The 18,097-nt window shown below is 37.4% G+C and overlaps 1 protein-coding gene across 1 annotated transcript in view; it reads left to right on the top strand.

Annotated features, from left to right (window-relative positions):
* LOC150080657 (ribosome assembly protein METTL17, mitochondrial-like) overlaps positions 1-18,097 on the top strand; it is a 144,952-nt gene that overhangs the window by 24,355 nt on the left and 102,500 nt on the right. Inside the window, exon 3 of the mRNA XM_090380775.1 lies at positions 4,983-5,114. Coding sequence (XP_090236901.1) covers positions 4,983-5,114 — 132 coding nt within the window. The remainder of the gene's footprint in view (positions 1-4,982; positions 5,115-18,097) is intronic.

The raw sequence follows: 18,097 nt of genomic DNA, 5'->3' as shown, positions 1-18,097 counted from the left end.
TGCGCTGGTCCCACAGGAACTATTATTGTTGGTGACTGTATTGTCAGGGAGAGAGAGAATATATTATACAAAAAAGATAGGTGGAATAGGACCAGGATATTTCTGCCAGGGACAAAAGTTGATGACAGTGCAGATATCATCTTTTAAGGGCACAAAAGTTGATATTGTTTTACATGTTGGCACTAATGACCTTAAGAGTAAGAGATCAGCAGATTTAATTAACAAGTACAGGTCAATGTTGAAAAAAAGTTGACCTAGGATTTGAAAATGTCTGCAATTCTGCCGAGACACAATAGGAGGGAGTATATGATGAGAGCCTTGTCAATCAATTTGGCCCTGGAGAGATTGTGCCGGGTTCATGGAGTAGAATTTTTTTCAGCGTGGTCTGTGCTTGCTAACAGGAGAGACGGCTTTTTACAGGGATGGGATACACTTAAATAGAAAGGGTGCAAGAATATATGCTGATGCTATCGAAGCAGTGTTAGGTGCGTCGGAAAACTGCTAGCTTGGGGGGATTCACAGACTAAAAGATTAACAGTAGCCACAGGCAGAAGCGAAAGTGATTCTTGCACTGCTTCTATTGTAATGAGCAGCAGCCTAGAGAGCAAGTTTCTGGGGATTTCAAGAGCTGCTGGAAGTCATCATGGAACAAGTAAATTCATGGGCTGTAAGGGTAACTAAGAGTAAGAACATGTGCATGTATACTTGCATGTACACCAATGCTAGAAGTATAGCAAATAAATTTGAAGTGCTGATCAAGGCATCAAAGGCATATATTGTTTGGATATCAGAGACATGGTTTCACACAGATATAAGTAGTGCAGAATTGGAATTTTGGGAGTAAAATGTGTACAGAAAGGATAGACAGGGTAGGAAGGGAAGAGAGGTTATGCTGTTATTTAAGAAACACAAAATCTAAGGAAGTACATCCAGTTAACATGGGTGGACAGTGCAATGCCAGTTGGTGAGTCAGTTTGGTGTGACATAAACACAGGGAAAGGGAAAATGAGAGTCGGAGTGTGTTATAGGCCTAATGATTCTGACGAGTACAATGAACAGTTGTGCAGAGAAGTAGAGTGGGCCAGTAAATCAGAATGTCTTGTAATGGAGTATTTTAACTTTTCAGATATTGAGTGGATCTTGTGGGTTGGTCACTCACACGCTAGCAAGACTTTTGTGGATTTATTGGTGGATTGTTTTCTACAGCAACATGTTCGAGGGGCAACCTGAGGGGGTAATACTTTTGATCTGATTATCAGCAGTGATGACTCATTCATTAGTAATTTGCAGATAAAGGAACCACTAGGTGACAGTAATCACAGTCTACTGATGTGGGATTTAATTAAAGATGTAACTACCATCAAGGGTAAAGGGAAGGGTTTTTGTTTTCGTAAAGGTGACTACGGTGGTCTCAGGCAGTTTTTCATTTCTATACAATGGGATCAACTGATGATGTTAAAAACAGTGAATTCTAAATGGGAAGTCTTCAAGGAATTAATCTTGGAAGCTACTAGGCTTTTCATACCAACTAAGAAATACTGTTTGAGATTTAACCCTAAATGGATGTCAGATGAACTAATGAGGCTCATGGCAGAGAAGAAAAATGAATGGGATGCATATAAATTAGCAGGTGACACAGAACCCTGTGGCAGATATAAGCTAGTCTGTAATCAAGTCACAAAGGCGGTTAGGCAAGCAAAGGCTGATTATGAGAAATTCTTGGCAAAGGATGCAAAGAAAAACAAAGACATAAATAAAGACTTTATTTATGTAAACTCTAGAAGGAAAGGGATGAATCAGATTGGTCCACTTAACGTTGGTGGTTCGACTGTTGATGATCCTGCTCAGATATGTGACAAACTGAATGAGTATTTTGCATCTACATTCACACATGAGGAATTCTGTAGAAAGGGGAGGACAGAAGTTTACTAAACATGAACAGGGAGCTAAATGATTTTGTAATAATGGAGAGAAAAGTGAGGAGAAATTGTTGAAATTAAACATAAAAAGGGCACTTGGGGCAGATTAAATCAATCTAGTTATATTGAAGGAGCCAGCGAGGGAAGTAAGCAAACCCTTAACCATAATTATGAGAGCATCCTTAGATTCAGGGGAGGTCCCCATGGACTGGAGATGTGCAAATGTATCCCCAATTCAAAAGGTGATGCAAATAATTTTAGACCTGTAGTTTAACTTCTGTTCTGGGGGAAAATAACAGAGTCACTGGTTAAACAAGTGATGCGGCCTCAACTATCAAAACTGCAGCAATAGTTCAGTAATGGGTTTGTTAAGGGGAAGTTTTGTCTGACCAATTTGATTGGATACTACAATGTGATCACGGCGGAACTGGATGCAAAAAAATAATTTTGATTTTATCTATTTCAGGAAAGCTTTTGATACTGTTCCACATGGAAGACTGCTGTACAAATTGGAGCAGTATGGCATTAAGGGCAAGTTTCTGCAATGGATAAAAGGATGGTTGAGTAGGAGACAGCAGAGAATGGTAATAAATGGACACTGCTCTATGTGGACTAATGTTATTAGTGGAGTCCCCCAGGGTTCAGTGCTGAGCTCAGTGTTTTTATTAATGATATCGATGAAGGTATATCAGGCTTAATATCCAAGTTTGCAGATGGTACAAAGGTTGGCAGTGTTGTTAATGATAGTAAAGACAGTATGCAACAGGATCTAGAAAAGTTACGCAGATGGGCTGACAAGTGGAAACTGAAGTATAACATTGACAAATGCAAAATACTGCATATCCATTTCTTGGGTTACTGCTTGGGTAGCAGTAACCCAAGAAAAACATACCATCTGAGTGCTACTACACTCAGGGAGATGGAAAATGATAAAGATCTGGGGGTAATTATGCAGTCAGATATGAAGTTCTCTGAGCAGTGCAGATGATCTTCACTGCTTAGAGCAGATCGTGGAGTTTTGTCAATGATATATAGGAATTTTGCCAGCAGAGATAAGGGAATGATTATACATTTGTATAAGGCAATGGTGTACATGTATGGAGCCCTCATTTTAGATAGGATGTAGAGTTGCTAAAACTAGTACAGAGAAGGGAACAAGATTGGTTAGAGGAACAAAGGGATTCTCTTACCAGGAGAGGCTGAAATTCTCTAATATGGAGACTAGGCACCTGCAAAGTGATCTGATTGAAGTATACAATGTTTTGAATGGTTTGAGCAGGCTCAGTGCTGATGGGATTCTATGTACTGGTCATAGATTGGTACATATTTTTGCATGTACATTTTAAATTGAGGAAAGACAGTTGGTAGAATAGATGTGTGAAGTTTGCCTTTAGCCAGCATGTAGTTGATTGCTGGAACAGACTTCCATCTGTTGTTTTGGAAGTTGATAGCTTAAATAAATTTAAGGTTGAACTAGACAAACATTTGGAGTGAATGGATGGGTGAAATGGGAAGGTTTTTTTTTTTTTGGCTGATGCTCTATAAGCTTGCTTTTTTGCCTCCGTAGCCAGGTGGAAAGGAGCAGCAGTGCGTAGCACACGCTTCTTGATTAGACTGGGGTTCGAGCCCGTTACCACCAAATACAGAGGATGCGGAAACGTCAGGGAATGACGACCGCATATTCCCGGAGTAATATGGCCTTAGTTGCTAATGCTCCTAAAACCAAATAACAACAACAACAGCTTAGTCTTGTTGATATTAATTCCGAGGGTCATTCTTTCACTTTCTTCACTCACACGATTGAGGAGTATCTGTAATTTCTGCATATTGGCCACTGCATATCCCAGAGCAATATGGCCTTAGTTGCTAATGCTCCTAAATAAAAAAAAAAAAAAAAAAAAAAAAATGTTCTCTGTAGGGAAAACAAGGGTTTCTCCACTTCTGGCCTCCAATATACAGTGATATTGCACAGGTTGATGAGATCATTTACCACCTAATATTGCTTGATGACAGAGAGGGACAGCATTGCTCTGTGTGATATGGATGTCACTTCTTGTCACTGCGGTGCCTCAGTAGCCAGGTGGGAAGGAGCAGCAGTGCGTAGCACACACTTCTTGATTAGACCGGGGTTCAAGCCCGTCACCACCAAATATGGAGGATGTGGAAAGGTCAGGGAATGACCACTGCATATCCCGGAGCAATATGGCCTTAGTTTATCATTATTATTATTAATATCCATATGATGCAAGGAAGCCTGAGGCTTATGCTGCACCAGGGAAAAAAAAAGTTCCCGAGTAACCCTGACAGAGAGAGAGAGAGAGAGAGAGAGTCAAAAGTAGAAGGGAATCACCAAGAAAGAGAAGAATGATGATATCCAGCTCAGGTTGCTAATGCTCCTAAAAAACAAAACAAACAATCTTGTCACTGCTTATGTTCATCACACCTAAGTCTTGTGTGGTTGCCTCTAGTATACTAGGTGCAGTCTTTCAGGACTTGTATATGGTGGGGGTGAGGGTATACCCAGGGTTACTAACAGGACACTATTGTGAAGATGGAAGTAGAAGATTTCATTGTTGCAGAATGACCAGACTTTACTGGACTTCGGTCCATTTTATCTATGAATGTCACTTGAATATCATTTCTTCTAAGTGTTTTATACTACCAGGTAGCAAACCCTAGCTTGTTGCATCTGAGAGAATGTCTATGACAAGCCTAATGGATCCCAGGACTATTCTTTCTTTGCCATTAGTTTCTACTGCTTTTCTAAGATATCAAAGGGATTTTTTTCCTTTTTTTTTTTTTAAGGCCTTGAACTGCATGGATACAGCAATGCACAATATCTGGCACTAGCAACAACAAAGAGCTGGTGCCAGATATTGAAGATGTAGCTAACCAAAAATACTTCCAGATAACTTAGAAGAGATGGGGAAATATGCAGAAGAAATATTTATTTTTGCATGTACATTTTAAAATTATCTTAAAAGTGATACATAGGTTTTATTTGTAATTAGGAGAATTTAGATGATTAGTATTTCTTAATTTTTCTGTTCAATATTTATGTAGAAAAACAGAAAACTCAAATGCAGAGGAATTCTGTCAAGCTTATGCAATACTTGCATTCTAGACATTTGCCTACAGAAAAAACTGAATTGTGTGCCAGATCTCTTGAATTTGAACAACAGATAATTTTAGAAGGTAATTATATATTTTCTTGTTTAAAGTTAAATGTAATGAATTGATTATTAAACTTCCTTGGCATAAATTTCACAAGAATGAAATACAGTAAGAATATTATTATTCCAAAATAATAATAAATGGATTTATTTTTAGAATACAGTGGCCTCTTGATTAACTCTCTCTTTGATTAATGATATTTTGTTTTATGATGTGCCGCTCATGTTGTTAATAAAACACCCATGTGTTTTATTAACAATATTGGTATACAGTAAACCCCCCGCTATTCGCGGTATCTGTATTTGCAGTTTCGCATATTCATGGTTGCTGATTTAATATAAAATGAAATCTAAAAAAAATGTGAATTTTAAAGTGCCATGAACATTTTCCACCATAAAAAACATGGGCGTGGCTAAAATCATCTTGCCCAGTCAAAACAGCACTCAGTGGGAGAGGGGTCACAATTGCGAGTATGGATGATTCCCGCTAATCCTTGTTCAGTATGTGTTATGCGTTTGTCATGGAAGAGTTCGTCATTTGCTTTAATTTATATGCTTATAGATTTATAAATTGATATGCTTACAAAAGTGAAAAAATCTACTGTTTTGCAGTGTGTTAGTGTAAACAGACTTTTTCGAATGTGTTAACGGTTAAAAGAAAGTGACTTTATTGTGGACAAGTTCTTTTCTAACCCCTACAAAAAGTATGGCTACGAATAACAAGGGAATTGTGAAAAGATCAAAGAAGGTGATGATATTAGCGAATAAAATTGTTATTAGACAAAATTTCTAATAGTGAAAGTATCTCGTCAGTGGCAAAACATTATAAAATCACTGAGTCAACGGTACGATCAATCAAGAAATCAGAAGAAAAAAATTTGCCATAGTGTCCGTGAAAACGTGCTAATTGCTTCAAAAATTTGGTCTGTAACTCGTGATGTTAAATTAGAAAAAAATGGAAAAGGCTTTAAATCTGTGGACAGAAGACCGAACTCAAAATAAAATTCTGTTAAGTTCACTCATCATTCAGGAAAAGGCAAAACACCTTTATCAACACTTTAGCGAAACTGGTGATAGCACTGGCAGGATAAATTTTTGAACTAACAAAGGCTGGTTTGAAATTTCTAATAGATATTACATTTAATATTAAATTGTTTCTTATTTTCATTTCGATGCCTTATGCTTGTATTATTCCACTATGTACTGTCGTAGCCAGGTGGGAAGGAGCAGCAGTGCGTAGCACACGCTTCTTGATTAGACCGGGGTTCGAGCCCTTCACCACCAAATACGGAGGATGCAGAAAGGTCAGGGAATGACCACCGTATATCTCGGAGCAATGTGGCCTTGGTTGCTAATGCTCCTAAAAACTAAAATAATAACTATGTACTGTCTATGTTTGTCTATGTAGATAGTCATATTATGTAAGTACATATAATACATACATAAACAAAATTTTAGACTAGTTTTTCTTATATATTTCATCCTTTGGAACGGAACCCCTTTATTACTATGGGAGCCATAACTCAGTATTCCCATTTTTGGTATTTGTGGAATTTCTTAGGAACATAACCCCCGTGAATAGTGGGGGTTTACCGTAATAACATTTCAGTATCATTTTTAGCTACTCGAAGCACTCTAAAGCTGTGCATTTTGTTTTTTAAGAGTCACAGTACTGTAAAGTCACGTGATTGTGTTTATCAGCACTAACCATCTCTATCGATATAATTTTTGTTGTGATTTTGCAAATTCTCCCCCCTCTTCTGAATTTAATAAATTTGTGTGATTTTACTAATATTAAATCAAGGCCCCCAAAAGTAAGTGTGAAAGAAAAGAAAAGCAGGTAGTCAATTTCTGTGCAAATGAAGCAAGAAACTACATCAAACTTGGTTATAACAAGCATCAAGGGACTGACAAAATTTCCTCGTTATAACCATTACTCATTATATCAGTGATAATTTAAATCTACCTCCTATTTTTTTTTTTTTTTTTTTAATTCTCAATAACTTTATAAAAAAAATCAATTCAAAAAAACAAAAGAAATATTAGAGAGAAAAATATAATATATGTATATACAGGTGCCTCCATAGCCAGGCGGGCAAGAGCAGCAGTGCGTAGCACATACTCCTTGATTAGACTGGGGTTTGAGCCCATGACCACCAAATACAGAGGATGCAGAAAGGTCAGGGAATGACCACTGCATATCCCCGGAGCAATATGGCCTTAATTGCTAATGCTCCTAAAAACCGAATAACAACAACGACGTATGTACAGTCATCCCTTGATTTGCACGGGGGTTACATTCTGGGAAAACACCACGCAGCCCAAATCCACGCAATGCGAAACATAATTTTTATGACATAATGAGGGTTCTGTACCTGTACACAAAAAAAATGTGCAAAAAAAAAAAAAAATTTAATTGTCTTCATTCGGCAATAAAAAAGAAAAAAATTACAAACATCTCCATAAAATTAATCTTGCTAATACTTACCTCTAGATTTTCAATCTAAATTCATTGCTTCTTCATTGCTGTTTTCCTGTGATAAACTTGCAACAGTATCCGAAACTTTTAGAAAAAAAAAAAATAATTAAAATTGTTTGCTTAGAAATTTCTTCATAAGGAACTAAAGCTAATTATAAAGTTGTACAAAATAAACCCCTCTCCAAATTAGGATCGATATCCAGAGTTTCTTGGCTAAGCTGATTTGCAAGTCTTAAAAACTTAGCTAGTTTCTTCATGGTCAAATTTTTGTGTGCACCTTCATTTTTATCATTTTTCTCTATGAGATTCAAGGTAGAGAACCAGCAGATATCACAGAAATGATATCTGCTGGTTCCAGTTCTTCAAATCCCTCTCCATTAATCATTTTGCCAATTCTCACAATCTCAACTACCTCCGGCAAAAAGATGTGGACTCGCCCGTTGGCTTGTGTATATGTGCTAATATAGTGCTCCTAATATTGTGCTTATTACTGTGGATACTCTTGGATTAATTATGCAAATAGGATACCATTGGATCTATGAAGGGTTGGTGAGTACATAGAGATAGGTTTCACCGTGATTCCTGCAGGGATTATTAAGAAATTTGTGGTTTTCTGAACGTTATTGAAAACAAACATCGTGCCGTAGACTACAATGGAAAGCGTCTTCCATATGTTTACGTAGGGTAGCTATTATTAGACTGTTTGTAATGGCTGACAGTTTTTGAATAAATACTATTTCAAACATAGGGTTGTTACAAACCCCTGACTGTACAGTAGGAAAAAAAAAAAAATATAGAAGACTACGGAGAGAATAATTTTCTCTTTCTTGTCGTATACTGGATTCCAAAATTGGTTTACCCATTGAGTAGCTATCAGCGAACGATGTAAATATTATTTTTAATTATGCTTTTTAGGTTGAAAATTATGGCTGCCATAGCGTCTTCACTCCAAAAGAGTTGGAGGGAAAATTGAATGTCGCCAGTTTGGAACACAGCGCCACCTAGGATTTAGGTAATTGTTTTTCAGCTTTGAAATAAAAATCCAAAAAAAAAAAAAAAAAATTAACAATCTTAAAATTTAGATGAATAATAAGAAAACAATGGATTCCGATGATTTAGTCAACTTGGTGAACAGTTTTCCACCATTACCTTCACAAGTTGTTGAAGGTAGAGCTGAAGACACAGATTGTTCCTCAGAATTGGGTGTTAGGGTGGAGTTGCCCAGATTGGAACCCAGTGATAGTCCAGTGGTCGCGAACATGATTTCAACTAGGTCTCAGGATTCCCTGGATGCTACAACAGCCAGAGACTCTGTAGATACACTAGACCAATCTCAATCATCGCAATATCTTGGATCATATACAGACCAGGTTTTTTCATTGCATTCACATTTGTTTGAGGTTATTTCTGACGGTGGTAGATTGACCAAGACGGTTACCACGGACTTTCAAACAACTTGGACAGCAATGGAGCAATTATTGACCAAAGTTATCATGGAGAATGAGCGGCTAAAGGCCAAACTTGAGGAAAGAGAATACCAACTTAGCAAGGTACAAGGAACTATTGGTGGACCTTCAGTGTCTTTGCCAACTACTTTGGCTGCTTCTAATTTGTCATATGGACAAGCGGCAAAAATCTACACTCCATCACATGTTGCTACGCCAAGGACTGGATCAGTGAAGCCTGTGCCAGAGCCACACATTATACTTATTAAGGCTCAGGAAGGCAGCGCCTTTTCTACCAGCGAAGAGGTTAGGCAGGAGGTTAAAACCAAATTGGCGTCGGACATCAAGGATGTAAAAATTAAATACATAAGAAAGATTCGATCTAATGGGATACTTATTGAGACTGCAACTTCTCAGGATCTTGATAAGATACGAAAGTGTTCAAAATTGCAAGATTGTGGTCTCAAATCTGAGACACCCAAGAAACTAGGACCCACAATTGTTATGTATGACATACACAAGGAGGTTAAAATTGAAGATATATTAGATGATTTATTTCACAAAAATCTAAAGGATTATCGATTTACCTCAGAGGAGGTACAGGCGCAAGTAAAACCTAGGTTTTCAACACGTCCCAAACCAAATCGGTCAACGGTAAATTGGATATTCGAGGTTTCCAGTGATATTAGGAAAGCTTTGCTTTTAACTCATAGAGTTTACATAGGGTGGACATCGCACACGGTTAAGGACTATACTTTAGTACCACGATGCTTTAAATGCCTTGGCTACGGCCATTCAGTTAGGACGTGTACTCAAGAAGCTCAAACATGTGGTCACTGCGGTTGTTCAGGTCATAATAATGCAGATTGCCAGAATAAAGACAAACCCCCTGAATGTCCGAACTGTAAGCGGAGAAAAAAGAACTATGCTCATTCATACAAAGATGCTAAATGCCAAGAATATTTAAAGGCGCTGGAAATTATCAGATCTAAAACTAGTTATGAATAATACACCTCCAATCAGTTCCAACACAAGCAGTACAAATTTAAAACAATTAAATTTTCTCCAACTTAACTGTCAACGTGCGATTGCAGTTATGCATGACCTCACCACAACCGTTCTTGATCACTCTATTCATATCATGGCCCTACAGGAACCTTACTCCTATAAGGGATTAGTAAAAGGTTTACCTATGCGATTTAGAGTCTTACAATCTGACCCAGACATTACTGGTACTGGCGGAAATGCAAGAAGGAGAATTTGGGCAGCTATTGTCATTGCTGACCCTAATTTAACTGTTACTCGGATTTCAAGTCTTTGCTCTGCACACGCAGTCTGTACCTGCATTGAAGGCTGGTTCGGGAAATTTTATATTATCTCGATTTATTGTCAATGTGCCCAACATAATGATTCTATTCAACCATTTGTGAACTATATTGATTCCGCCATGAGAGCTTTACAGAATGAACAAATATTCCTGTTAATGGATGCTAATGCCCATTCGACACTGTGGAATGCTCAACAAACAAATGAAAAGGGGGAACTTTTAGAGGAAGTAATTATGACACATCGTCTAAAAATTCTTAACACACATGGACATCCACCGACTTTTGTTTCCACACGTGGACAATCATTTATAGATGTCTCCTTGGCAACACTGTCTTTGGCCCAAAGGATCTCGGATTGGCAGGTTAAAATGATTGGGTAACAAGTGACAATAATGTTATCAAGTTTACTATGACAGATATTGTTTCTCGTTCTAGATCGGATCCTTTTGATGTGCCTCGTTTTCACACTAGGTCTGCAAAGTGGCAGGTCTTTGACAAGGTAATAAAAGAAATGTTTACTCCTGAGCAGATGGGTATTATGGAATCTATTCCTTTGGATAATCAAGTTGAATTTATACAGAACACTATTATACAGGCTTGTGAAGCCTCAATGAAATTTAGAAAGCGCAAACCATATCACGTTCCTTGGTGGTCTTCTACATTAACTGATTTAAAACAGATTACTAGAAGGACTAGACGTGAATTCCAGAGGGCGAAGAGAAATCCATCGCGTACGGTACTTGAATTGACGGTTTTACAAAGTAGATACAAACAAGCAAGACGAAATTATCATAATGAGATTCGCAAACAAAAAAGGACTTCTTGGGAGAGTTTAATTAGCACCCAGGGAAATAGTGATCCTTGGGGACTTATTTACAAGCTTGTGACCAAAAAGATTCCACCAGGGGAGATTTTCACTTCTGTCACAACAGCAGAAGGTCAAAGTACCCTATCTTGGTCTTCTACTATAGATAGAATATTAGACGTAATTATACATCAAGATTCTGATACTAATATGTCACCGGAACAAATTGACATCGTACATTTAAATTCTAACTACACAGGATTGACTGAAGAACATCCATTCTCTCTGGAAGAGGTTGAATGCGCAATAAAATCCATGCGCTCAGGTAAATCCCCTGGGTATGATAAAATTGAAGTTGATGTTGTTAAAAGAGTCTGGAAAATTGTACCAGCTTCAATATTAATTTTGTTTAATTCATGCCTACGAAGTGGTGAATTCCCTAGAGTGTGGAAAAGAGCTTTGCTCAAAATCTTGCTTAAGAATCCCAAAAAACCGGCTGAGGATCCATCATCATATAGGCCTATAGCCCTTCTCCCAGTTCTGGGAAAGGCGCTAGAGAAGGTTGTTGCCAGCAGATTAATTGCAGCATATGCCGACAAAAGACTTGCTTCTGGAGACCAGTATGGGTTCACCAAAGGACGAGGGACAGAAGATGCATTAGTTAGACTTCTAGATATTCAGGCTGATACAGATTCCAAGTATTTGCTCGGCCTCTTTGTGGACTTCAAAGGGGCCTTTGACACCCTTTGGTGGCAAAGTGCCCTGGCGAGGTTCCGGGAGGCCGAAGTGTCCATAAATATATATAAGCTTTTAAAGAGCTATTTTTCTGATCGTACCATTTCTGTCAAATCTGGACTGGAGGAGGTCTCTCGCAGAGTTACAAGAGGATGTCCACAGGGGTCAATACTTGGTCCCTTGTGTTGGAATCTGGTTTTTGATTCCTGGTTGGTTAAGAGTTTTCCAGCTATTCATATGATCGCATACGCTGACGATCTTACAATATTAATCCAGGGTAATTCTAGGAAAAGCCTTGAAGAATCAGCAAATGCTGTGCTGTTAGAACTCTCCAACTGGTCTTCAACACATAAATTGCAGGTTTCAATTGCAAAAACGTCTCAGATTCAAGGGAAAGCTTGACCATGGAAGACCTCCAGTTATTAAATATAGGGAACAAACCATTAAGTACCTATCGAAGACCAAATACCTAGGCATTTATATTGATGATGCTCTCAGTTTCCTACCACATGTTCAGTATGTGAAAGAAAAGGCTAAATTGTTCCTGAGCCGAATTAAACAGATAACAAGACAAGACTGGGGTCTTAGAGGTCAAACCTTACGACTTCACTATAATTGTGTGTTTTTGTCGATAATTTCTTATGGAGCTGGTGCATGGGGCTTTAGAGCTAATAAAGTTGCTGTAGTAAAGCAACTGTTACAAGCACAGAGGGCTGCCCTCCTAGCCATGTCAAGAGCATGTCGAACTACCTCCACGATGGCTCTTCAGGTTTTGCTTGGGAAACTACCTGTCCATTTTGAAGTTCAGTACCGCTACCTTAAGTATCACCTTTTGAAGAAAATACCATTGACCTATGATAACATCCAATTAGATCTAAGTGCTCCCATTAAGACTGAGAAGACAAGATTAAGGCAAATTTTTATTGCAAAATGGCAGCAGGAGTGGTCTTCATCTGATATTGGTGCAGTCACAAGGGACTTTCTGCCTGTAGCAAGGGAAATTAAAACGGAGGAGTTAAAGTGGTTTTCGCCGGGCTTATATGGTATGTTTATATTAACTGGCCACGGAAGTATAAATACTAAACTTCACAAACTGGGACTTTCACCAACAACATCTTGTTTGTGTGGCCAGGAAGAAACTGTTAACCATATTCTTCATCAATGTCATTATTATAACGATCTTCGACGTGACCTACTTAGTGTAGTTCCTAACTTGGACTCCAGCAACAATAAAATTCTGGTTGAGTCCCAGACAGCTTTTAATGCTATGAATGTGTTTGCTTCTCGTGCATTAAAAAGAAGAACCGAAATTAGGTCCTAGTTTTACTGTTCCTGCGATTTCTTGGATCCTTTATTGGATTAGGAAAGAAATATCTCTCATTTTTGATTGGATTCTATATCTGCAACTGATTAGTATCATTAAGTGCTACACTATACTTTCCTGGATTTTATAATAGACTTGTTCTTGATGTGGAACTGTTTTCAGCAGAATAGGTATTTATTGTATAAGGAATTTTGCTCTACTCATCGAGATATTATTTGGCCTTTAGCGTTTCATAGTTTTTGGAATTAATATTTCTTTGTGAGTGACATGTGACCACTGTGACTTTTCATATTACAGACTTTTCCTAGTAACTCTGTTATCAACTATCTTGGATGATTATCTGAGACTTTTTGGGCTCTCTTAGGGCTTGTATTTAGGCAAGAACTTTTTAAAACATAATTTTGAACCCTGCCTAAATGTGATCTCATCTAGGATTTGGACATGTATATTACTTTTGCGTTAACCCTGAAACATTTTATTTATTGGGCCAGGTTATGGCATTACCCTGGCATTACATTGGACGAATCTGTACATAGTGTATATTCTGCTGTGTTCCTGAAGAAGAGGATATTGTACATATTGCACATAGTGTCTTTCTGTGGAGCTTTTCAGAATTCGTGGATTTGCTTTCACTGTGTTTTTTGTTAGAAGATCAATTATTTCTTCAACAACTGAAGACGTTCTGCCTACAAGGGGTTAGGCAAACTGTAAATTAAGATGTTTTGCTGATCCTAGTTCCTAGGATGGGATTTTCCATGAGATAGGTCTCCATGGTTAGAGAAGTTAGTCCACTTCTCCCTACTTTATTCTTGCTTAACTTCTTCTCACTTCTAACTATTGGAGAGTCCCTCTGTTGATTCTCCTCTATTCTATCCATTTACCTCCCCAGATCCCAAACTTCTCCCTCTGTATTCCTCTTTTTCCACTTCATTCTCTTTTTCGGGCACTCTCAGGTGTTATGCCCTGGGCTTGCCCAGCAGGAGATAATTGATCCTGGCCGCTTCCACGTGGCGGGGATGGGGGGTGAGACGTAGTGACCAGGTGTTACTTCTTCTTACCTGCTAAGAGCCAGGTACCGGCCGATAACATAACAACAGAACACATCATAACACTTACACGTCCAACACACTACATACAATTGGCCGGTCTTGGCATAAGCTTCAACACAAGAAGTACAATAGCGGCTTATGGGGGAAACCCTGGGATCCGCCACAACAACACATGAATATCTAATGAATACCTCCGGCATTTCAACTGTGGCTTCTTTAGTGCGTGGCCACAGCTTTTTCCACACTGCTTTCATTGTTGAGTTCTTAACTTCACCTCACGCAAACTCAATATTTTTTACAGCATCAAGAATGTTATAATTCCGCCAATATTCTTGAATTGAAAGACTGCCTATTCCATCAGTAGCTTCTAGCAGTTGTAAAAAAGATCTTCGTAAATAATAAAGTTTAAAGGAAGCTATAACACCTTGGTCCATCGGCTGATGTAATGGACTTGTATTCGCTGGAAGAAAGGTAACTTTCACATTTGGGTGCAGATCAGACAAATGTGCAGTATAACTGGTTGCATTATCAAGAATCAGCAAGATTTTATATGCTATATTCTTCTTCAGGCAATATCTTTTTGTTTCAACGCAAAAGCAATTTAAAAACCAATCCTCCAAGATTTTAGCTGTCATCCAGGCTTTTTTGCTCAATTTTCAATGAACTGGTAAGGAGCTTTTTGATATTCCATTAAAAGCATGAGGATTTTCTGACGTATAAATTAGAAGCGGTTTACACTTAGTCACCCTCTGCATTTCCATATAACAAAAGTGTTAACCTATCTTTTGCAGCTTTGAAACCTGGAGTAGTTTTCTTTTCTTCAGAAATGAATGTTTGGCTTGGCATATGCTTCCAAAATAAGCCGGTCTCATCAACATTAAACATTTGACTTACTAAATAGCCCTCAGTCGCAATAAAATCCTTCAAAGTTTTCAGATACAAAGAAGCAGCTTCCATATCTGTACTGGCTGCTTTGCCCATTAATTTTAGATTGTGAAGACTTTGATGTTTTTTAAAATTTTCAAACCAACCCTTACTGGCCTGAAAGATGTCTGCATTGGATGGACTGGCTTCTTGTGAGCGATTAAAAATTTGCAGAGCTTTAGTGCAAATAATATCTGAACTAAGCAGCATTCTTTTTTGATTAAGATCTTCTATCCAGAAAGAAAGTAATTTTTCAGTTTTCTCTGTTATAGAATTTCTCACTTTTTGCAGCTAATGATGTGGAAGAGATAACTGAACTTTTAATTTTCTCAGCATTTTCCCTAATTTGTCGAATGCTAGATTCATTTATGCTATATTCCTTGGCCAATGTCACAACCTTTTTGCCATTTTCTAACTCCTTAACGATTTTTTGTCTTCTAAATTCAAAAATTTTTTTTGTTGTAGCTTTCTTCATTTTAAGCACTAATTAAACACACTTTATACAGACAAGAAATATTAAATCAGCAAAGGCAATGCTTACTGATTAAAACACTTTACATTGCGCAAACCAGAAAAAGATTCTGGACAGATTCTGAACAACTAACGTAGGATAACCGAGGAAGGGGGTTCCTGAATGAAGAAGTTGTTTCAAAAATAACCGGACAAACACACCACCGTTTATTGGTACGTTTTGTTATAAGAATCAGTTTTGAATGCCTTTTTGATATTTTTCTAAAGCACATTTCTGGAGGTCATGCCCATAAAACAATAAAAGCAATTTGCACTTTCCAGTGTATTGGGCTTTTCTGTTAGTGCAGTCTATTATAAACATGTTGTAAACTTGATCTTATTGCATTTGCGATAATACCCGATAGCGGGAATTCTGTGGGATTTTATGTTATTATGGTGAAATGTGTTTCTCCTTCAATGAACTCTTCAATCATGTAAAAAACATAAATTTTCAAAATTTGTTCTTCATTTCTATTTTTGAAGCTTCGTAAACAAAAATCGCAGAGGTAGCGAAACTCGCCGCGCAGTCTAAAATTTTGGTAGTAAATACCTGACCGCACAATAGTGAAGCTGAGCAAATTGAGGGATGACTGTACCTATGTATTATTTGTATTAATATGCTTGTATAAACTGCAATACTTAAAATACTTAATACTAAACACAATTTATTTCTCCGTAATTAAAAACAATACTAATTAATAATAAACACAATTTCAATTAATCTTTTTATTTATAAACCTTAAAATTGATGTTTGTTTTAAAGATTTCACTTTAATATTTCTCAAGGTTCCCCTTAAAACACTCAACGCTTTGAAAGTCTCATTATTTGCCTCAGTTCCTTCAAAAAAATTGACTAATGTGTCCGTTGCATTTTGAGCTTGGGAGATTGTTGGCACTGATTTTGGTTCATTTTCACTTGTCATCATCACAGTCATCTTTGTTGAGCACAGCGTCTACAGTGTCACTTTGTAGGAAGACCACTAGTTAAGTTGTCATCGACTCGTACAAATTCATCGTGTTATCTGTATTAAAATCGACAATGTTGTTACGTAGCAACCATTCGGATAATAGTAAGTTGTTTTCTTCATTTCCAATATCTTCATCTACGATTGAAATTTCATTTGAATTTAATTTCGATTTCTTGAAGCAGTTCGATATGATTGTCGAAGTAACGTTGTTCTACGCATTATTCAATAAATTTATAGCATCCAATATTGATATAGATTTGTTAAGTTTCTGTTCTCTCTGACTGATCAGATGTAGAACTAGAAATCTTTTATAAAATCCTTTCAAATTCCTGATTACACCTACGTCCATTGGTTGTAAAATTAATATTGCATTGGGAGGCAGATATGCTAGCTTAACATTGGACAAATTTTAAATCTGGGGATGTGCAGGACAGTTATCAACTAACAATAAAATATTTTTCTTCTTTTTGAATAGTTCCTTTTCCAATCATTTATGTATTGCCGAAACATATCTGAAATCATCCAAGCTTTCTTAATCTACAGGAAGTTCCCTTATGATTTTGAAACACCGCAGTTTTAACAATTTTCCAATAATAAACAGTTTTTTTTTTTATCAGTTCCTGTCATACTTGTGCACACAAGCACCGTCAAGCAAGTCTGATTTTTTTCCACCAACACATTTCCCCCTCTTTGAATTTAAATGTATTGTCAGGTGGCAAATTACCAAAAGTCCTGTTTCGTCGGCATTGTAGATGTCTTTGTCACTGAAATCTTTCCTGATTTCTGCCCAAACATGATCAATTTATTCATTTGCCATTATTGGATTTGCAGAGCGAGATTCTCCACTAATTTTTGCATAAACATTGTTATATCAGTTTTTAAATCGATTCAGCCAAACATTGTTACATACAAAATCATCGCGTCCAAATAGTTTAGCAAATTTTTCCTCTTGAGCCTTCAAGATCGGACAGTCTATTGAAAATCCAGTACTTCTTTGTATAGTGAACCATTGAAGCAATGCTTCATTGACATTTGTAATCTCACACATCCTAATTTTTTTTTTTTTTTTGGTTATGTTCTTTTCCAATGCTGATATGTAGACATGTTTATTCTTCCACAGTATCGATAGGCGCTTCCGTAGACAGGTGGGAAGGAGCAGCATTGCGTAGCACACTCTTCTTGATTAGACCGGGGTTCGACCCCATCACCACCAAATATGGAGGATGCGGAAAGGTCAGGGAATGACCACCGCATATCCTGGAGCAATATGGCCTTAGTTGCTAATGCTCCTAAAAACCAAACAACAAACAAACAAAACAAACAGTATCGATACTGTTGAAAAGGACAAAGAAAACTTTTTACACCAACATTTTTTGTACCACATTCCAACTTGTGAATAATTTCAACTTTTTTGCAAATCAAGTGACACTTTCTTTTG

Source organism: Mastigoproctus giganteus, chromosome 9, assembly GCF_048544385.1.
Source record: "Mastigoproctus giganteus isolate SK-2022 chromosome 9, ASM4854438v1, whole genome shotgun sequence".
In the NCBI taxonomy this organism is placed as follows: Eukaryota; Metazoa; Arthropoda; class Arachnida; order Uropygi; family Thelyphonidae; genus Mastigoproctus; species Mastigoproctus giganteus.
Note: the sequence above shows the minus strand (reverse complement) of the source record. Positions and strands in the feature narration are given on the sequence as shown.